The sequence below is a fragment of the Sceloporus occidentalis genome, unplaced genomic scaffold (assembly GCF_023333645.1).
Source record: "Sceloporus occidentalis isolate IW3139 unplaced genomic scaffold, rSceOcc1.0.p SCAF_2, whole genome shotgun sequence".
Taxonomy (NCBI): Eukaryota; Metazoa; Chordata; class Lepidosauria; order Squamata; family Phrynosomatidae; genus Sceloporus; species Sceloporus occidentalis.
Window position 1 is genome coordinate 184,821,480 of NW_028316982.1, and position 22,682 is coordinate 184,844,161.

A 22,682-nucleotide genomic window follows, 5' to 3' on the forward strand; every position below is an offset into this window, starting at 1 on the left:
CCTGCATCTCAATCATAGCTCGTAGTTCCTTTTCTTGCTTTTCCCTTAGTATACGTTCTTCTTCAGCTTTTCTTCTAGCTTCCTCTTCAATTTTTTTCCTAGCCTCTTCCTCCTCACGCTTTCTTTCTTCTTCTCTTTTACGGGCCTCTTCCTCCAGCCGAACCCTCTCTTCTTCTGCCTTTCTTTTCAGCTCTTCTCTCTCTAGCCTTCAAAAGCAACAACAGTTTTTGTAAAGACTGACAGAAAAATTACAACATGTATCACATTTAACGTGGCATGGAATCATGCTGTATGCATTCAAAATGCTCCATCCTTGGAAAATAGGAGCTATGCCCCAAATTGTGGGGAACCCAAACAGGGAGATCATGGTCAAGGATGGGCAATGGTTTAGATAATTACAGATATCAAACAGAGCTAATGCCCACCTGTCGGAAAGTTAACATGATTAAAGGCTGAATGGCCAGCTTGTCTAAGAATACATTGCTGCCATCAGCAATGGGAGTAAATGGGGGAAGGTGTTAGTACAGTACCTTTCACGCTCTTCTCTTTCTTGCCTTTCTTTTTCCTCCTGTTCTTTCTGGAGACGAGCCTGACGTCTCTTCTCTGCTAGAATTCTTGTAGCTTCCTCAGCATCTGTTGTTCCAGCTGTAAGTTTCCCTAATAGTATGTTATTGTCAGTCAGTCATTGTATTTGACTAAAAGCCATTACAATTTTTAAAAAAATCAATAAAATCCAGTAAAAAATACATACATATACATGTATATCCATACAAAAAATCAGATCGACAAATCCCCTGCACAATCTATTGCAATACCTTTCAAATAACTAGCACAAATTCTTTTAGCAGCTTTAGCAAATAAGGCAGTTTTGTGTGTAACATATGGACCACAGTTTGAAAATAACCAGCATAGTTTCACTTAAGAGCTTTCACTCTGTAAGGAAGCCAAAATCTGTCCCAAAAATCTCTTCCTGGGGTTTTGATAAAGCTAGTAATACAGTAAACAGTGTGAAACATCCTCTATATCTCCCACGCCACAAATGCAGAGCCTTAAGTTTCACAGAACATTTCTATGTCTGCTATCCAAGACAGACATTGGAATAGTTCTGTAAATGCAGTTCTCAGAGTGGCAAAGGTAAGCATGTATATTGTTTATGATTATATGATTACCCTTACATGATTGGATTTCAATAGACTGTACTGACAGGGAAAATGTGAGGATCTGATTGAACTAAGTCTTGATCATTATACAACTTACAGATCCAGTCCCTCAGCTTGTTTTTAACTCCGGGAAAGATTTTTAAAAATCTGTTGGAAGGGTTTAGAGGTTAATAAATCTTGAACTCTCTTAGTCCAGCCACACTTCCTCCATTGTTTACTTAAACAAAGCTTAGGGAGGTCATGGTTAGGCCAAGAACTTTTCAGCACTCACTCATTAGACAAACCATCCTAGGGTGTTATCCTTCATATTGTACCAGTCTTAATCCCAGTGCTAATGTGATGGGAGGCAGGGCCAGGTTTAAAGGGTATAGAGCTAAAGTTGGCAACCCTAGTTATTTGAATCAGACCTAGTTATTTCAATCAATAGTGTTAAAGTGTATAGTCTTAAGGAGTTACTTTAGAAGCCAAAAACAAAAAGACACACCTTCATTGCTTTCTATCTTTCCAGAAGAAGGCACAACTTTTTCAGTGATAGGTGAACTTATAGCCTCTTCAGCAGGTGATGTTTGGGCCTTCTGACTAGTATTCTCCCTTTGATTATCTTTATGTTTTTCTGCCCTTTTTTTGGGTGTTTCTTGGTTCAGATTTGAAGAGACGCGGTGTTTCACAGGAGAAGCTGGATATGGTTTAGCAGTTTTTGGAGACTGGGGATACGTCTTTGTGACTGCCCTTTAAAAAAAAAATCAACAATTCATTACTATTACCCAGAAGGTTTAGGAAATACAAGTAAGTAGTTAAGTGATCAGTTTCTTTCACCCTTTTACATCAAATAGAGAATGAAATAATAATCTACAGACATGAAACAGAGTGAACATTAAATAGGCAGGCTGTCATCAAACAAAAGCAGGACTGTGCCAGTCAGCAAATTAGCCTGTTTTAAAAAACCCCACAGAGAGACAGTTGCATAAACTGGGATTAATATTAATTCATTTAGGACTGGTTCAGAAAAAAAATTACATGGTTATGAGTCAGTCTGAATTAATCTTGACTGGTACATTTCCTTGACATGAAAATACCTGAGGCTTTACTGGTATACTCTAGAGTGGAGGAAACGGGACAGTATGGATTTTAAATGTGACATATACAAGCATATCAATACAGAGGCATTGGACAAACTTACATTTCCCAGAAGTTTAATTGTTGTTTAAATAATTTTTGAATGGTAACACAGATCTGAATACAGCAATCACTGAAAGCCATAAGCAGCTATTTCAATAAGAGAACCAGTCAAATGCTTTGGTTTTTCCCTAAAAGGTTTTTCAATAGATTCTGGAGCCATCTATTGCAAAATATCTGTACCACTTTCTGACTTGGCCCTTATTTCAGACAAACAGATTCATCCTTTATTTTCAGCATCTTTTCCTTCTGGTAAAACATACTCCTTTCTTTACCTTTTAATTAATTCAAAATATCTTCTCTGAGGCCCTGTCTGCAAAAATGCCTGTATTCCTCCATTCTGGCATCATCCTGTTCAGATGATGCTTTTCCCAAATCCCAGTTCTAGGCAAGCAGTCTGCATGATATCCGGCATGTTCTGCACCAGAACCAGGATATAACAGCCTTTGTTGTTGTTGTTTGCCTTCAAGTCACTTCCGACTTATGGCAATCCTAAGGTGAACCTCTCATGGGGTTTTCTTGGCAAGATTTGTTCACAGGAAGTTCGCCTTTACCTTCCCCTGAGGGCATGTGACTCGCCCAAGGTTACTCAGTGGGTTTTGTGGCTGAGCTGGGAATTGCATCCTGCTCTCCAGAGTCATAGTCCAATACTCAAACCACTAAACCATCCTGGCCTTATAACAGATCCAGTGTTGCCAATTTCGCGACTTTCACGCGAAAACGGGGACTTTTCAGAGCTTTTCGTGTGATTTTCGCGCCTGGCTCTAATTCAGTGCCTTTTCCGCGACTTTGGCCCTTTGGAGTGTAACAGTTTTCAGCCAAGAGGGCTGGAGAAAAAACTCTCTCTCTCTCTCTCTACTGACTCCCTCTGAGAGCCAGGACGGAGCAAGCCCAACCAACCCCAACTGTTTGGAGGAATAGTTCAGCCAATCAGAGAGAGGACAGTGATTGCCCCCTCCCTCCCTCAGGCATTCTCAGGCTCCAGGGCAAAGCACAGTGGCTGCGGTGCTGGAGAGAGGCAGGGAGTGAGGGGCGTTGGCTGGCTTCCCAATTGCCTTGGATTTCCAAGTAAGACGTACGTTTTAAGGCACACAAAGGCAATACTTGATCATGGGATCATGGCTTGATGTTGTGGACTTCTGTGTCTGCCTGAGAGTGACATTTGAATTTCTGAATTCCTGAGCTTGGGCAGAGTGCCCCGAGCCTACCTCTCAGGGTCGTTGTTGTACTGTGAGGTGGACCATTTGGGTTGTGTGATGTGAATGTGATGTCCCTGTGTGTGTGTGTGTGTGTGTGTGTTAGTTAGTGATTAAATATGCCTCTGAGCATGGGCAGAGCACCTGGTAAGTTGGCATCCCTGCCCTGTCTTCCCAGAATTTTGTTTTGTGGCTCTCTTTTTGTTCCCTTTTCCATTGCCATCCATACTGCAGAAATAATCCAGTTTGGCACTGCTTCTAACTGCAAGGCTCCCTGCGATGATGGGATTCTGGGCACAACAAACCACCAAGCCCAGAATTTCAAGCATGGAGCCCTGGCTGCCAGTAAAAGCAGTGTCTCAACATGTCACAACAAACTACAATTCCCAGGATTCCCTGGTTTGACAAGGGAATTGCCTCCACGCTTCCAGATCACAGCCCCAGAGAATGAGTCTACAGCATATCAGTGTTGCCAGTTTAAGTCCACTTCTTCAGCTGCATTTCGATTTAATAATAATAATAATAATAATAATAATGGTGATGATGATAGAGAGATAGATCTTGTAGCACCTTTGAGTCTCACTGAAAGAAAAGTTGGCAGCATGAGCTTTCCTAGACTTAAGCGTATTTCCTCAGATGCATGGGAATGGTAGTTCATTGTGGCACCAGAGCTCTTTCTCACAAAACTACACTTCCCAGGGTTCCCTAGCACTGAGCCAGGGCAGTTAAAGCGGTCTCAAAGTGGATTATTTCTGCAGTATGGATTGGACCTTGAGCATTTTTAATAACGAAGGTCCAAAACACTGCAGAAATAATCCAGTTTGTTGTGACTGCTTTAACTCTCCTGGCTCAGTGCTAGGGAATCCTGGGAATTGTAGTTTGTTGTGGCACCAGAGCTCTTTTAGATAAAGAAGGCTCAATGTCTCACAAAACTACACTTCCCAGGATTCCCTAGCACTGAGCCAGGGCAGTTAAAGCAGTCTCAAACTGGATTATTTCTGCAGTGTGTCTTGGACCCAACTCAGGCTGCATCTTCACTCCAGACTCCAGAGACAATTCCCAGGATTCCATAGCACTGAGCCAGGGCACCTAAGGTGGTCTTGAACTGGTTTATTTCTGCAGTGTGTCTTGGACCTAACTCAGGCTGCATCTTCACTCCAGAGACAATCCAGTTTCATACCGTTTTTACTGCCATGGCACAGTGCTATGAAATCCTGGGAATTGTAGTTTGTTGTCACACCAGAGTTTGCTGAGAGTGAAGGTTAAATGTCTCCGAAAACTAGAATTCCCAGGATTCCCTAGCACTGAGCCATGGCAATTAAAAGGGTGTCAAACTGGATTTATTTCTGCAGTGCGGTTGCAGCCTAAAACATTTCTATTTGGCACAAAGCTTCCTGAACCCCTTCATGTCAAAATAAATATCTTAAAAGGACTGAAACATTCTTTGTTTGGTTCAATGGTGATTTTGAGAGTTGAAATAAGTTACAATTATTTTTATTCAATTATGTTTACGTTTACAGTGGTACCCCGGGATACGAATTGATCGCGTTACGAAATTTCCGGGGTACGAAAAAGTTAGATTGGAAAAAACTGTTCCGGGTAACGAAAGATTTTTCGGGTTACGAAAATCATTTTGGCGCGTTTCGGCGCGAAATTCAAATCCGAAGCGCGGCTAGCGGCTTTCCAGCGCTAACGGAAAGCCTTTTCGGGTTGCGAAATGTATCGGGTTACGAACGGCGCTGCGGAACGAATTAATTTCGTAACCCGAGGTAGCACTGTATTTGCAAAACCTCTGCCATTTTAACATTATGGGAATTTTCCGGGAATTGTGACTGAATATTCCGTGTGATCTGGGGGGATTCAGCGGGTTTTGGACAAACATTTCCGGGAATTATCTTCGAGGCTTGTTGGCAACACTGAACAGATCTCTTGTCTACACCCTCTCAAGATCCAGAGCTTTCTGTTCCATCACCATGGTGGCTGTCTACATGGGCATCCCACTGAGCTACTCGGGCATCTGCCACTGCCAGAAATTTGCTTGGTTGGAGGTCAGAAAGAGGTGCCCGGCTATGTGATCATCGCTGTGTGTCTTATTCTGACCTCAGAAGTGAGTGACCTATGACAGTGGCAGATGTACAGGTCAGCTCAGTGGGACAGTTGTGCAGATACCTGTGATGGCCAGGTAATGAAGGGCTAAGTACTGGTGCGAGGTTGGGGCAGCTATGGGTCCCTGAAGTATCCTGGCCCATGCAGACAGGGTCTAACAGAAGCAAAAAGCAAGAACTGTTATGATATTTTTGTACTTTCCCTCCATCTATAGCCACATTGAATCCCATTATGGGAGAAAGGTGGGACATAATTCCCTAAAATAAAATATCAATATTTTTACCCAATGAACATTTCTGAAACCAGACCTAGGCAAAGCAAATCAGGCAAAATCACCCAGAATTAGTGGCTTGTTATGTGCCAACCAACTCCACATAAGCTCACCATGAAAAAGCTTGCAAGAGTGTGAGGAAGGGCCATGCTGGTGAGTACAGTACTTCAAACTGCTTTGGAAGGTTCTGTATGGGACAGAAATTCTAGTTTGCAAGCTGGGAAGATTTTGCAAGGGACAGGAGATATGACTTACAGACTGAGATGGCTCTGGACGTCTGAAAGTTGGTACACTGTAGCAAACTGACAACATTTACACCTGCTCTATATATGTTGAAAACAAATTTTAAAAAAACACATTCTAATTTTTAAAAAAGCACAGAAATACAGCAATATGTGAAACCAGCATATTTTCTGCAATAATTAAAGTGTTTTGGGGGCCCAAAGAATGTCTGCAAAATATTCTTACTTTGGAGTTGCAGGTGAAGCTGATCGTTTAGACATGGCTGCAGGGGAGTCAGATCTTCTAAGGGGAGATCCCAAACCAGATGATGTACCAGGTGTTGTGGGCCGTTTCTCTTTCTTTTTCTTCTCATTCTTAAAAAAGAAGAGAGACATATTTTGGTTTCTTAAAAGTTATGTTTCAGCTGTTATTAAGGGGAGAGATGTTTGTGGGATTTTCAGCCCCAGATACCAAGACATCTTACCTGGCCTTCAATACTTTGGACCTAGTAGTGGGGCTGCCTGGTTGAGTTGCTGCTCTCCTTGGGGCAGTAAAATCTCTTGAATATACAACTACAATTTCTAGGTATAGGTGGTGGTGGAAATCAGGTGATTATCGAGAAGTGGGAGGGAGAAGAAAATCACATGGGCTTGCATCTTTCAGTTACCTGATTTCCTGTGTTAAGCTTAATTTTAAAGGGGTTTTAAAATGTCATTTTACATCCTATGTCACAAAACATATAAGTAAAATGACTCCATTCTGGTTACATCGGAACTATTACTATTATATACTGAATTATCAAACTAATATGGTCAGAATTTTAGATAAAAAAAAATTACCTTACTTCCTTATAATACTTTTAAGCAAACAAAAACAGTAACACTTGGTACTGTTTAAAATATTTAATTATTTAAAGGATTTTAGATCATATTACAGGGGTGTTGTCTTTTCAAGGCTGCTTCCTGAACATCTATTGCACGTCTACGTATGTTCAAGTCCCTTGTAAAACTGTGAAGACCCCATGAATTTCATGGTGTTTTCTTAAGCAAGGAGCCTCAGAGGTGGTTCCTCTGAAATATAGACTACAGCATCTGATATTCATTGGTGGACTTCCAACCAAGTACTAATCAGGGCTGACCCTGCATAGCTTTCAAGATCATATAGAATCTGGTGCTTTTAGGGTATTTAGGCCCTAGGAACATCTATTACTATAATTAAACACACACACACACACACACACACACACACACACACAAAACTGAGAATACAAATTACATATCAAAAAAATCAAATATGATTAAGTAGTAATTACAGTTTAAAAGTCTCTTCAGTTTCTCACAAAGGACAAACAAAAATTTAAAAACAAATAATCTACAATTAATGATTATAAGCCGGTAGCACCTATCTTATTTGAATACCATGTGAAACACAGGTCTGGATCTGGAAGGCCACACTGCTCTATTGTGGTCACTATTGTGGGCTACTTGAAGTGACATTACATCATTCCCTATTTTCTCTCCCATAACATTTCAAAGTCTTTAAAATTATTTAACCAGTTTTTTCCAGGTAAAAAATGTGTGTGGGGTAGCATGTTATGGCTTGAAGGAGGTCTCAAGTACCACTCTGAACTCCCCCCAAAGAACTATATATGGCTTGTGGGTCGCATAATTTCCACTCCAGTTTCCCCTCAATGAAGACCCATGAGGTCATATTTTGTTATAACTGAAGTTTCCAAGTCATTGTCAGAAGCAACACATGGATATAAATAGTACATGCATGACTGGAACAAAGGGCCTGAACAGACAGGCCAAAATAAAGCTGCTTCAGGTCACTTTGGATGTATGCTGTTTAAATGACACAAGCATCTTAAGAGGCCAGAAGCTGCACCAAAGCTGCGCTCTAGTCCTTAGGACAGGAATGTGGCTTTGGCATGGCTTCTAGCCTCTTAGGACTCATGTAGCATTTAAACAACATACATCCAAAGTGACCAGAAGCAGCTTTATTTTGGCCTGTCTGTTCAGGCCTAAAGTCTGTCTTCTCTAAATAGGGTTATAACTAGCACATCAGCCTAATCCTGTAAAACATAGTCTTAGCCACTGCTGTCACTTGTGGATTCACAGACAGTTCAAGATAACTTTTATTTTTCTCTCACTACACCTACATCTTGTTGGGACTAAGCTTCAACTTGTTAAATGGATTTGTAATTGGTTGACTGGCCGAACCCAAAGGGAGCTCAACAATGGCTACTTTTCATCCTGGAGAGAACTGACCAGTGGGGTGCCACGTGACTCTATCCTGGGCCCAGTGCTATTCAACATATTTATCAGTGACTTGGATGAAAGAATAGGGGGTGGGCTTATCAAATTTGCAGATGACACCAAATTAGGAGGAATAGCTAATACTCCAGAAGACAGGATCAAAATTCAAATAACCTTAATAGATTAGAAAGCTGGGCCAAAGCTAACAAAATGAATTTCAACACAGAGAAATGTAAGGTACTGCATTTAGGGCAAAAAAATAAAAAATAAAAATTGAAATGCATAGATATAGGATGTGAAACACCTGGCCTAATGACACTACATGTGAAAGGTATCTAGGAGTCCTAGTAGACCATAAGTTGAACATGAGTCAACAGTGTGATGCAGCAGCTGAAAAGCCAATGCGATTCTAGGCTGCATCAATAGAAGTATAGTGTCCATATCAAGAGGAGTAATACTGCCACTCTATTCTGCTTTGGTCAGGCCTCACCTAGAATACTCTCGGCACCACAATTCAAAAAGGATGTTGACAAATTGGAGCATGTCCAAAGGAGGGCAACCGAAATGGTGAAGGGTCCAGAAACCATGCCCTATGAGGAAAGACTTAAGAGAGCTGGGTATGGAGAGATGGATAAGGGGTGATATGATAGATCTGTTTAAATGTTTGAGGGGTATCTGGAGGAATTTTAGGGCAACCTCCCCAAAATGTTTTGGACCTGGGGATAAGAAAGGCCCTGGTGGGTTTGTGTGTGCTGCAGGGTGCACGTTCTCCAACCCTACATATGAGTCTTTAATCTCTGAAGTACTCTGCCAGCTCCTCAAGGTGCCCAAACTGAAATATATACAGTAACAAAAGGGATAGATGATGTCTAGCTGTATCTACCTGACTCTATCAAAACTGTAGCCACCTTGAGTCTCAATTATGGGGAAAAGGCAGGGTTTAAATAAAGATGAAGATGTATCTAGGCCAGTGTAAATATGAACGTTGTTGTTGTTGTGCATCTTCAAGTCATTTCCTACTTACGGTGACCCTAAGGCAACTCTATCATGGGGTTTTCTTGGCAAGATTTGTTAAAAGAAGGCTTCCCATTGCCTTCCTCTGAGATTGAGAAAGTGTGACTTGCCCAAAGTCACCCAGTGGGTTTCATGGCCAAGATGGGAATCGAACAGTGGTCTCCACAGTCGTAGTCAAACATTCAAACCACCACGCCATGATGGCTCATTATATTACAAAATATAATGGAAATTAGTCACAGCAAGTCTTTGGGGTTACTGGAAGGCTCCCATACTTTCTTGTGAAATATTAGAGGTGGCTTTAGATTACAGGAGAGTAGATTACATCATCTTATTAACTCACCTGAAAGTACGATATGAAAGTATCAACAACAAAAAATGCTCTTACTGTGTAATTTTCTGTTTTGCATTTGTTTTATGTGAGCTTTCAAGTCATTTCTGACTTATGGTAACCCACAATGGGGTTTTCTTGGCAAGATTTGTTCAGAGATTTGTCTTTGCTTTCCTCTGAGGCTGAGAGAGTGTGACTTGCCCAAGGTCACTCAATGGGTTTCCATAACTAAGCAGGGATTCAAAATGTGGTTTCCAGAATTGTCGTTCAATGCCCAAACTACTATACCATGCTAGCCCTTATTTTGTATTTGATCAGCCTAAATAGCTAGATTGTTTAGTGTCCCCTAGTTTCCATTTCTGTTTAGTGGGTTTAGTACATGATGACTGTATATATGGAACAGTACTTTTTCTTTCCCCTATTTCCAGCTCCATGTGGCGCTATGAAACATTTAAAAAAAACCCTCTTGACTCTCAGCAAGAAGGACATAATACAGATAAATGTGGTTAAAGTCTATCCCATTAGTATTAACACATTTATTTTCTTTGCATAGGAACTAAAAGACACCAAGCAAAACTTTGCACATGGTATCTACATCTATATGCTCAGTAAAGAAAACTCAAATGAAACAACTCAGTTTTTAAGCTGAATCATTGGCAGTGATGTAATGGCTTAGCTTTTTACCTTTAATTAAAGTCCTTGGAAGAAAATACACATAAGAGCACTTTAAAATAAAGCACACTTAAATCAATGAGAGTACCTGGGAGAGCCATGCAACTCGTAAAGAAAGGTACAGGCAGACTTATGCAAACTAATAACTAGCAACTTGCCATATCTAGTTTTAACAACTCTACATATCTTGGAAACAAGCATTATGGTGGAAATACAAATTCCCTAAACATTGTGGCAAGCGTACTCATTGTAAGCTTCACTGCTTTTTTTAAAAAAAGGGTGAATAGAAGAATGGAAACAACAGGATGAAGAAGGGTGGAGAGGAGGAAGAGAGCATGAGGTGAGTATCTTATCTTTATCCCTGAGAAACAGAATGTAAACGATCATATAAATATTTTAAAAACAGAGCTTCCATCTTGTTCCCACCAACTTTCAAACCCACCTGTGAGAATTCAGCTGCACTTGCTCCCTTCACTGCATCTGATGAGGAAGCAGAAGCTGCCTTCTTTCTCTCCATACTTCGAGTGGGGGAAGGCTTGTAAGGAGATTTAAGAGGGCTAGCTGGTGCTACACGAGGACAGATATGGAATACTAAAGAGTTATAGTACAATAGCAAGAGCAATAGGGAACACAGACAAAGGAAGTGAGGAAAGGGGGGAAAACAGCACAGACTTGTTAGAACACAAAAATTGTTCAAACACACCAGTGATTTTTTTTTCTTTTTTATATACAACCATCACATATTTGCCATAATACCTTCACTCAATATGAGCATTATTTTGTCAGGATTTAAAGATCAGCTGCAACAGATTTAAAAAGTCTTGTTCTGAGAAGTACTTTTTCATGTTAATCTTTCATCAGAAAATTCAGAAACATGTATCCAGTCTAAGCAATGACCAGAAACATCAGCTCTAGAGATGATACCAATATTAAAAGTTGCATAAATAATCTTAAAGTAGTTCACTGAATATTACTTGTCTTGTTTAGCTCTTCAGAGATTAAAATAGCACAAGCTATTTTAATAAAACTACTTTTTAAACCTTTAGTATGTTTTCTGAACAAATACTTTTAGTGGAAAATATAAGATGAAAAATGTCATCTTCAGTCACTATTTTAGAAAACAATGTTGTTTTGTTTATTTTGCCAACCTGTAGTGTTACACTACTCAACACTCATATTAAGAGAACCAGGCAATCATCAAACAGGAATTCCTAGATGAAATATGTTAGGTGTTTCCTTGTTTGCAGGATCATGAGTGGAATAAAATTGATCTCTGTTATAAAGGAAGTATCTCATCTTTCCCCCCACAATGTGTCTAACACATTCCTTAAGTGATTAGGTTTACCTTGATCATTGTATTGCTCAGAAAGCATTAATGTACTTCGGCTTCTGGCTAAAGAAGCTTGTGTGGGAGTCAGTAGTCGAGAAATAATAAAGTTTTCCATTGGACTAAGGTGCATGCGATGAGCTGAAGGATGGAAGCAAATGAAAAGACATTAAGAAAATGACCACTTCTAAAACTTGCAAATAAATATAAGGAATGGACAAAACAAAATAATCAAAGGGAAAAAATCAACCATTAATGACTAGATTTATTTGCAAATCAAATTTAGGATTTATTATTTTATTTTATTTACAAAGAAAGGGTTCTCTCTTTTCTTGTCACTTTATGACCTATTCAATCTAACTAGGGAAACATATGCTGAAGTACTAGCTTTCTTTGTGATTAGCCAGAAAATGGCACAAGTTTCCACTGATATTCAACTGATGGTACAAATGAATTAGTATATTTATGTTTTACTAACAGTAAGAGCAGTAGTCCTGCACTAAACTGCTGGCCCTGTCTAGGTTAGTGGTCATCCAGATGTTTTTGGACTTCAACTTTGGGTAGCCTCAGCCAGCATGACCAGAGATCATGAATTCTAGGAGGAGGAAATCCAAAACAACTGGAGGACCAATCAAGACTTACACTAATCTTTCAGCTATGGAGTCTTTTCAGCATGCAAGGAGTTTCTTCAGCACAACAGCTGTGACAGCCAGGGCAAACATGCATTTGACTTAATGAACAATATGGAAAGGGTTGGTGGCAATGACTTCCTGGGAAACAGCAGAACCATCAGCCTCTGTAACTATTATCAGAAATGGGACTTCACCTTCAGTATCACAAAGTCAGTGAAAACAGATATTCAGGATCAGGCAGGAGGCTGGGATGCAAGGCACTCTTCAATGGAAGTTAAGTTCTACAGGAATCAGTGGAATATATTTGTGCACTGAAGCAGTATTAAAAATATTTTCAAAACTATGAGCTCAAATTCCATTAAGTTGGCAGGAAAAGAGGGAAAAGTCTAGTCAAAAGTAACAAGTCAGCATAGAACCACTCTCTTGAAAAGTCCTTTACTTTAATTAAATATTTGTCATCATCCACAGCTGAAAGTTACTGCTGTCACTGCCTAGTTCATCTGATTTATATGCATATTATATTTCTATACTGCCCAACAGCCAAAGCTCTCTGGGAGGTTCATAAAATATAGCCAAAAACATAAAATATAAAAACAGCCCAGGAAATATATCCTCAAATATGACAATTATGGGCATCAACATACTACCAGAAAAACATGTACAGAACAGGACAATGCCAGGAGTTTGCTCTTTGCTTCCTTCTGACTAGAACAGGCACTCTCAGACTTTTAAAACATGCCCCTTTTCTGCTTCAAAAACACTCTCTGTACAGTCCTAATACAGCAGAATAAGCATGAAGAGTTCTTTGTGTACCATTATGCATGTACAGGCTGCTTCTACCTGCAGGGGCCTAGAAAATGGTGCACTAACACCAGATTTGCAAGGCAGTGTTGCACTGTGTTTGTGTGCTGGACTAGGAAAATCCAGGTTCAAGACTCATTAAATTATGAATCTTAATGGGTGACTTTTGGTCAGTCACACTCTCTGTTTTTCCCTCTCTGTCTGACCTACCTTACAGGGTTGTTGTGGGATTAAAGTATGGTGGGGAGCGAAGACACATGTATACCACATTTACTCACGAGGGAAATACATGATATGCATGTAATTAATAAATAACAAAATAAGACAAATGGATCAGGATCTTTCTAAATCAGACTTAACATCACACACAGGGTGATATCATTAAGAACATGGTAACAGCTGTTTAGAATCACTTTCTTACCATTTTTTTAAAAGCCTCACTGTACTGAGTTTAACTATAATATTGCTGTCTTTCGATAGTTTTATAGTATAGTAAACTGCTTAGTTATTTTTTTTAAAAAATGAAAGCAGTATATAAAGCATTTTAAATAAATATATAAAATCTATAAATACATGCAATCACATCCCCAAATCTGGTGAGGATTCCAGACAGATGGGAAGGGGAGAATGCCTGTCTCTGGATTTGGTCACTCCTTTTAATAACCTGCCCCACTCCTTCTAATGTCACCCCCAACCTGCCCCACTATGTGAAAACCAAGCTTTGAGACTCTAACAATCTACTCAATTCTGTTTCCTGGTATATTTGGTAATGTAAACCTCATATTTAGGAAAGCAACACATATCAACATTAATGACAGCTGCGAATATTATTTTAATCATGTTGAAAATTGCCTTCCATCTCAACCCTAGTGATAAGCTAGGGGCATGAATCAAATAATGACTAATTAAATAAACTTATTCAGTCATTGCCTCTCTTTTTTGTGCATACGTATGTGTATATTTTTTAAAAGTATCTCAGAAAACATATCTTTAAGCAGTTGGGTGTGTGTGTGTGTGTGTGTGTGTGTGTGTATAAACAGCCATTGTAACACAGTAATTAGAGTGATGGGACATCCATCACCTGGGATATCTAGGCGCAGGTTTCTGTCAATAAACATTCAGTGGGTAACTGTGGTTCAGTCACTCTCACTCAGTCTGACCTACCTCACAGGACTGTTGTATGTCAGCTTGATCTCACTAGAGGAGAGGTGGTATAGAAACATAACAACTACTGAGTACAGTCTTAAATATGTTAATGGTTGGGGGGAATCAGGATAATATGAAGAGGAACTGGACAAGAGACATTCCACTACAACAGATAGTATCCCCCAAATACTGTCAAGCAAAAGATCTAATATTATCGGCAGTTCTCCCACTGGCAGGTGCTGGTAACAATCCCTCATGTGGAGATCTCTATTGATGAGGATCCACCAGGTCTGGATGTGCTGAATCTAAGTCAGCTCTATTTCCTCAGCACCAGGGATAGAGGAAGACATTTTGCTGCCTGAGTCATAAAGGCAAATTGCAACACCCTCCTGTCTGGGTAAGCCATGTTGCACAATTATCTAAAACCATACCAGTGTTTTGACACAGCTCCCCTCATTACCGGTAACTGGACCTAGTCTGGTCCTATGCTAGCCTGCAATATGGTGTGGCAAAAAGGACACCCACAGCCAGCATCAACATCTGCCTGGCTAGCTTGAACCAGCACAGCCTGAAATCCAATCATGGACTCACCATCTTGAGCATTCTAGTCTTCCCTTTGAAGGGCTCTGCCCAGTGCTTAGGAGAGTACCATTAAGATACAAGCTGTATTCCTAAGCACTACTAAAATGAAGCATCTGAGTACTGCACTGTCATTTTCTAAAAGAAGCTTGCCCTTACACTGCTAATAAAAAATAAAACTGTAATATTTATTCTGATCTTCTGTAGAGGCTGTTTAATCAAGAAAGGGAGAGGAAGCTGGCAGGAGGTAGGTGGGAGGAAAGGGAGGAGGAGAGAAAATACATTTTTAAGACACAAAGGAGAGATTATTTCTGGTGTGACAACAAACAGCACATTCACTTGCCTCTGTCAGGGGAATGTGTTATTGTTGCTGTGGAGGAGGAGAGGCGCTTATTGATAGGCGACTCCATTTGCTTTGGAAGATTCATTGTAGAAGCTGAAAGTTTGTCACATGCTGCAGAGAGATGCATTGAAGACATTTATAGTCATTCCACAGTGCTGAATACTCCCAGAACTAACCTTTAATTTTGTTACCATGGGGCCTGTGATTGGATTAGGGCAAAGAATATAAGGCACATCTGTCCAACCCAGAGATCAGAGCTAATTCAAGACATAGGGTTTCTTCTTACAAGCTTTAACATTTCAGTTTTACAATATGATAGATAAGATTATTTCACAATGAAAACCAAGAAGAGGGAAAGAAAGAGACCTAAACCAGGTAAAAAGGAATAATGAGTAATGCTAACTTTACAGGTAGGTATGATGAGAAAATACTGTATTTTCAATAGTTCAGCTTCATTAATGGAGATGCTCAATAACTTTTCATAATTTGCAAATAATTCAGGGACTGCCAATGTTTTTCACCATGAGTAGCATCCTGTTCACATCTGGTGAACACTTCCGAAGCTCAAAGCAACTGGAAAGATAGCTACCCTACCCTTTCCCCCCTCAGCACTATGCGTATGTTGCACACACTGAGCACCTTTGAAGCTCACTGCAAGAGGAAGCACCACTGGTTCTCTCCTCTTCACAGGTACTGAAATCGAAAGGAAGAGCAGGGACCTGACCTTACCCTGAACTTCAGAAGTAACACATGAATACATTATTAAAAATGTGCGGACTTCCAAATGTTGCCAGACACATTGGTAAGGGGTGTTTCGCAACACCGCTTACCAATGGTTTGCTGGTTAGAACCTATGAGAGTTTGAGTCCAACAACATGATGAAGGCCACATGTTGCCCAGCCCAACCCAGCCCTACAGGCATGACTCAGAGGCAATGACAAGTTTTGTTTGGATGCCAAGGCTGACACAAATATGTGGATTATTGGTAATTTTTTTATATTAAGTATCTAGCAATAACCAGTGTCCATCAGTGGTACTGCAGAAATCTTTTTAGGTGCTTGGCAAAGGAAGGTGTTATTTCAGCACTCATTTTGAAAATAATGGCTGAAATCCAATTGCTAGCCCCACCCAGGATAGACTCACTGAATCAAGTGTGGAATGGACAGAAATCCAGTGATTCGGTGGGTCTGCTGTACTCCAGGTTTAAGAACTGGATTTAGGCTATTAGTTTTAATTACAGCTTAGTATAATTGGCTTCAAATTTCTTACATAAATACCAGTACAAAGCATGAATGAAGTTATATAATCATTTATAAGTAATAAACATACTCTGTTGGCTACATTTTACCTGGTGTGAATGTTTTCATGTAAGCAATCAACTAGATCACCGGGGTCACTGCTTTAATACAGCATTTCCCTGAACTGCTATCTGAATATAGGATTGTTTTTTTCTGAGAAACAAATTGTAGCCATTCCAGGAAAATTCTTTCCTTTTCTGGTGATCCCAGGGAAAGCACTTGGGTATAGTCATTAGACACCAGCTCATTTCACTTGGTTTCCATCAATACTACCTTACTCACATTCTTGCTTCTTAATTATATTGTAATGTGAGTGAATTTCAGGGAGAACAAACTCTTCTTTATGTATAATTCACACACTGAAGGAAGGGCAGAAACAGAGTCATGCCATTGGTCCTACCCCACACTTTGCCCCCATCCTTCCCAAGGCAAGCCCATGCCTTGGGAAGGGATCCCTGAGCAGGGAAAGGCTATACACATAGACTGTATGTAGGCTTCCATGAGTGTTGGAACTCAGCACTAATAGTATTCTACCTTTTGTGGAGATCTACCCATGTACTCTTCCCTGGGCCATAATCATATTCATTGTGTGAGCAATGGAATGAGGCAGGCCTAACACTGTCCACAGCCCTCTACCCAGAGCAGCCACTAAAGGAAAGTGTTAGAAGCTGGTATATAGATAATGACTTATAGAAGTGAACTTTTCAATAGAAAACCAAGTACACATAAGTAACAGCAAGTCATCTAAGTCTAAATGTAGGGCTGGAAAACTGTAGAAAGGCAGCAGAAAGTTGTTGCAAACATAATATTGTGCTAGTCACAACATAAATAGTAGTTACCTGTTTAGATGACTTAACTCTGAGTATATACATGGAAAGTATCCAGGTGTGCTGCCAAACTACAAATCCAGGTTTTTAGAGTTGCTAGTCTTTACTGAATTACTAATCAAAGACTAGATTCCACTAGCAATCTAATACACCAAGAAAAGCTTTTAAAATAATCCACTGCAGTCCGTTATGCTCTTGCTCCAAATGAATTCTACAATTTAATACTGTCATTAATTTAAAGTAAGGTAATGATTAGTTCTTTCTGCCTTTAGGTAACAAGTGTATGATTTCTGAAGAAAAAAAAAAGATATTTCTATTTGCTTATATTGTAAAACTGAAATGTTTTAAAGCTCATTTCCCCCAATATTTATTTTTACCTTACTCAAAAAGACACACAACACACACGAATTCCCCACACTTGGACAAAAGATGATGAACTTCACAATAGCTAGTGGGAAACGTGTTTGGAATATCACTATGATGTTAGAATGCCAAGCATGCATTGGTTCATTATGGCAAAACCAAAAATAAGAAGAGAGACACTGTGCAGTATATGGGTACAATTCACCAAGCCCTCGTGCCACTTATTTCATTTCAACAGGATTTGTTACATTCACTTTAAGTGAGCCTTACCCAACGTGGTGCTGTCCTGATATTTTTGGCCTACAACTCCAAGCAACCCCAGGCAGCATAGCCAATGTTCAGGAATTACAGGACCTATAGTCCAAAATACCTGGACAACACCAGGGAGTTTATCACACTGGGATTAATTTCGGCATTAAAGAGAAATTAAAGTGCATTTAAAGCTTCCTGTAAATAAAGCAAAAATGGCAAGTAATTGCACGAATGATTATCACACGCAATTGCGCAAATAAAGTGATATAGGAAAAGCATTATCACTGAAATCCTGAAGATAAAAAGATGTGTGTTGATGCTTCTTTGTGACCACTTCAATGGTGGGTTTTGTGCGATGTTGTGTGAAATTGTTTTATGTAATTATGCAATTTTTCCGGGATATTCATGGGATAAACTCCCAAACTCCTTTGTGTGATAAACTCTCAGTTGGGAAAGGCCACTCTAAGTGGAAAAGGGGCAGCTACAGCACTTGGGGGAATTGGGCCCTTAACCTCCAATGTGAACACTCTCAAGGATCAAACTGAAATAACAGAGAAAATTAGCCGTTATTGGAAAGGACAAAACTGGTGGATGTGTTAAAGTGATAGACAACACAATGGCACGTGAGACTCTCAAATACCATTGGAGGAATCAGTTGCAGCAGTTGAGGCCAGAGGGTCTGGAAGAGGGGTGTTGGCAGCTAAACCTAGAGGGGGTGGGGTATTTTCTGATTCACCTACACAACAGAAAAAAAATCAGAGCAAAGAGAGGTGACAGATTACATCAAGAGTGTTAAGAACCCAAATAATGCAAAAAGGCTTTTAATATATCTGTCTCTGGAAATGCTAACAGCTTGTCCTTCTCAGGATGGAGATGGATTTCTCTGTACCTCCCTGGAAAAAAACAAAACCCTGTACCAAATGCTTCAGCTTTCATATGGAACGTAAGTACTGAAAAGGTCTCTTATCACTTTAAAAAAACAGCAACAACATATTTTAACCTAAGAAAACCTATTAAAACAAGCTGGTGAATTTAAACACATTTGGATGATTTCTGAAAATAATAAATGTTAATACATGGTTGGTGGTAAATTAACTGGATTTTGAAATCAAACCAAAGAGAGAGCAGCTAGAGAAAAAGGTAGAATTCATCTTCATCTGTAAATACTGCACTATCATGGAGAAGTCCCCTGAGCTTTTAAGGAGTGCCTGGGATAAAAATAGACTGTCTTTTGCCAAGTCATACAGAACTGATAGCCATGATAAAGCAGTGGCTCATTTCAACAGTGTTTTATTTGTTTCTTTATTTCTGACATACCATGTAGACAAATGTTGGTGTTGGCCCACTTCCAAGAAGATTATCAGAGTATGAAAATTAACAATAACATCTGTTTAAAATCATGTATCCCAAGGCTCCCTGCACCCTCTCTCTCACTCTCTCACTAACAGGCGCGCACACTTTATAGTCGACCATCAAAACAGATTTTGCAGCTTTCATTTTAATCCTGAGCATCTGCAATTCAGAATCTGCAATGCAGCCAGCCGGTTTCACTCACCATCTCTGTCTCCTGAGCCTGCAGCCAGTGCTCCTCCCCACGACCATCTTTTCTGTTTCTGCTCTAGCTGCTGACTTCGCTCCATGGACCTCCGCATCATAGCTTCTAATCGTTCCTAAACAATCATTCAGCAAGAAAAATAATAACATTTCTGACTTTCTTAAAGAACCTTGTTACAAAAAATCAAAACAAATCATATTGTGTTTTTATTCTGGTTATACATCCATGCAGGTTACCAGCATTGCTAAAAAGAATGAGCAAAAGAGCAGCTGCTACATCCACTCACCTCCAAAAATATGTATCTTTTCTCTGCAGTCACTACTGAGGTCACTATAGAGGCTGAAGTTAGTAACACAAGTTACATCACCTCCAAGCATCTGCTCCTGCTGGCAAGACTGCTGCTGTGCCTCTGTCTGGGCTTAATTTGTTTAAGAATAATGCATGAGATGCATTAAGCTGTCATCTCAGCAGAGCTACGTTTCTCTCCTTCAGTGGTGAAGCTCAGTTGCTGCAGTGAATCCTTCTGAAGCACTGAAAATTACTTTTATACGTGTAATCACCATGAATAAAACAAATAACTCTGACCACTGATATTGTTAAAAAGGAGTATTTATCTACAGTTGCTGTTTTCATTACTCTAAAGTCTATCTACTTTAAGGAAAGGAGAATAAAAAGCTCCACCTCTTTCTACTTCCTCCTCCCACTTCTTCTATGGTCTCCACATCATCTCTTCCTAAAACATTATCTCAGTGCAGAATTTTCCTCTACCTTCTTCCTAACCAGCTTACCAAATAATATTTCTTAGTCAAACACTAAATCATTGAACTTCCAGAACAGACTAGATTTTTTAAATTCAAATCTTATTTATCTTTGTTCAACTAGGGTTAATAATTGGACTAAGGATGCATCAAGTGAAATCCCTACTGACACATTTTTAAAAGTGTTTAAAATGTTTATCTCATTTATGTGCCATGCTATAACCAGAGCTCTCAGGGCAACATACATAAAACCAAACATAGTAAGACAAATAATATCACTTTAAAAAAAAAAAGAAGAGCATGAAATGTGGATTACTGTGGGGACAAGAAAAAATCATATCATGTTGCCTTGAAATTCTCAGGATTAAAAATGTGGCAAAGTCTCTCAACAAAGATGACAGAATTAATGCAATTGTAAAAAAAAGAATTGATTCAAACATTCAAACACAAGATAAGGGATTACTTGTTTGAAAGCACTAGGTGCACGCACATTATCACTAATGCTACCAGGGCTGAACCACAGAGTCATTTTTCCTAAGTAAAAGTGTTTAAAAACATTCTCATAGTCCATGTGGCTCCTCAACTTGATGTCCTTCCATCAATGTGTTGACCCACAACTTCCACCATCCTAGGCCAGCCAACCAGCCAGCCTTTATCCTCAATCTGTATCCTGAAAAACAAGAAGTCCTTCTCAAGTTGTACAGCAGGTATGAGCAACCTGCAGCCCTGAATATGGTTTAGGATTCCAGTTTGTATCAGTCACAGCCAGTGATGGGAAATAATGGAAACTGCAGTCCAACAACTGATACAGTCGGTCTTTCTTATACATGGATTTTTTTATACATGGATTCAAGCATCCACGGTTTGAAAATGTTCAAAAAAAGTATAAATTTCAAATATCAAAGCTTGATTTTCCAATTTTTATAAGGGACACCATTTTGCTATGTCATTCTATTTAAGTGGGACTTGAGCATCCATGGATTTTGTTATACACGAGGGATCTTGGAGCCAAACCCCAGCATATAACAAGGGTCTACTGTAAATGTTCTTGATTCTGACTGCAGTATTTAGTACCTTGTGCTATCAGACTACTTAACTTAATGTTGCTTCATAGCATCTCTGTGAATCAAGCCTTAGTGGACCAAAAAGGAGGATAAAGTCACATCTCTTTATAATATAGTTGTCCCTTCCTCTTCACGGGGGATCCATTCCAGACACACGCACACCCCACGTAGTGAAAAACTGCAAATATTGCAGCCCCCTTTTTTTAATGGCCGCATGCTTCCACACATGCCATTTTGTCCTTCCTGGCTTCTCATCCACAGAAATTGAGAACTGCAAATGGGAAGTCAGTGAACCTGGAGAGATGACTGTACTCTTTGATACTTGTACCTAAAAATGAATCTTATTATTATTCAGTACTCTACAATTAAAACTTATGGTTGTATGGGTTACTGTCTCTTTTCCTCAATGTCTTCTTCTTATCTTCTTGAGTTTTTTCAGTCAAGTACATGTCAGATCCCATGGAAGACTTCTTCCTACTTCTGATCATAATCCACCTACCTTTTATCCCTCCTCCCAAGACCCAGTACCACATAAATAATCCTATTTACATCTTTTACAGCACTAGAATACTGCTGAACATTCTGTAACAGGGGAACAAAGCATGTGACCTGCAGGCTGGATCCAGCCTTTGGGATGTTTGGGCTGGTGCTGCCTCCATAGATAGCCCCAGAAACCCTTTGGCATCCCATTTTCCAATTTTTTCCAGTTGAAAACTGCTTCTTTCAACTGAAAATTGAGCCATATAATTCTGTTTCAATGTAGAGCGCCCTAAAACAGAAACAGAAAAACAACAACCCTGTATCAGTGACCAGCAAGTTTGAAATGTAACTTTCAGGTTCTGTCAGATATGCCACTGTGGCCCACCAGAAGAGTGGAAGAGCTAAAATTACCTCTCTTGCCCCTGCACCATGCTCATCCCTCTTGTGTGACATAGAAAATAATTTCATGGTGCAAAGCTTTCAGATAGGATGCAAATTAAAAAGCGGTCACTGCCACACATCTACAGTGCTACAGCCAACGACCAGTTATTTTTTTGTACATCAGACTGCATGTTAATAGGCCGTGATGACTGGTAAACTAAGTTAAGGATAAACAATATTAATATTGTGGACCAGAGATTCTGACATCTCCACCACTTTTGGGGAGGAATCTTGTGTAAGGTGTGTGTAAGGAAGAAGAAAAGAACAAACAAATTGCAACTGTCATAAAACAGAAGGAAAGAATATGAAAGCTGAAGGCTGGAAGCATTTTTCGGTGTTGTCTGGCGATATGCTGTGGGACTTTGCTGCCTGGTACAAATACGTATTATAAAAACACTAAGTCACTCCCT

At 39.7% G+C, this 22,682-nt stretch overlaps 1 protein-coding gene and 1 long non-coding RNA gene across 12 annotated transcripts in view; one reads left to right on the top strand and one right to left on the bottom strand.

Annotated features, from left to right (window-relative positions):
• Nucleotides 1-22,682, bottom strand: part of LOC149319441 (MAP7 domain-containing protein 2-like) — a 94,814-nt gene that overhangs the window by 10,346 nt on the left and 61,786 nt on the right. For 2 of the 10 annotated variants that reach the window (XM_089511718.1, XM_089511720.1), the window contains exons 4-12: nt 19,530-19,644; nt 18,615-18,710; nt 15,235-15,345; nt 11,752-11,874; nt 10,849-10,997; nt 6,378-6,505; nt 1,645-1,889; nt 531-657; nt 2-206 (exon numbers count right to left, since the gene is read on the bottom strand). In XM_089511718.1, coding sequence (XP_089367844.1) covers nt 2-206; nt 531-657; nt 1,645-1,889; nt 6,378-6,505; nt 10,849-10,997; nt 11,752-11,874; nt 15,235-15,345; nt 18,615-18,710; nt 19,530-19,644 — 1,299 coding nt within the window. Of the gene's footprint in view, nt 1; nt 207-530; nt 658-1,644; nt 1,890-6,377; nt 6,506-10,848; nt 10,998-11,751; nt 11,875-15,234; nt 15,346-18,614; nt 18,711-19,529; nt 19,645-19,815; nt 19,903-22,682 lie in introns of those variants that run through there. The other 8 variants (XM_089511727.1, XM_089511719.1, XM_089511721.1 and 5 more) reach the window with 8 other exon arrangements.
• On the top strand, nt 3,333-19,834 carry LOC149319442 (uncharacterized). 2 transcript variants are annotated; one of them, XR_016280189.1, is made up of 4 exons: nt 3,333-3,404; nt 10,685-10,746; nt 18,841-18,917; nt 19,761-19,834. It is a non-coding gene; the product is annotated as an uncharacterized LOC149319442 (long non-coding RNA). The 2 variants fall into 2 exon arrangements; XR_016280188.1 differs by having other exon boundaries at nt 3,364-3,411.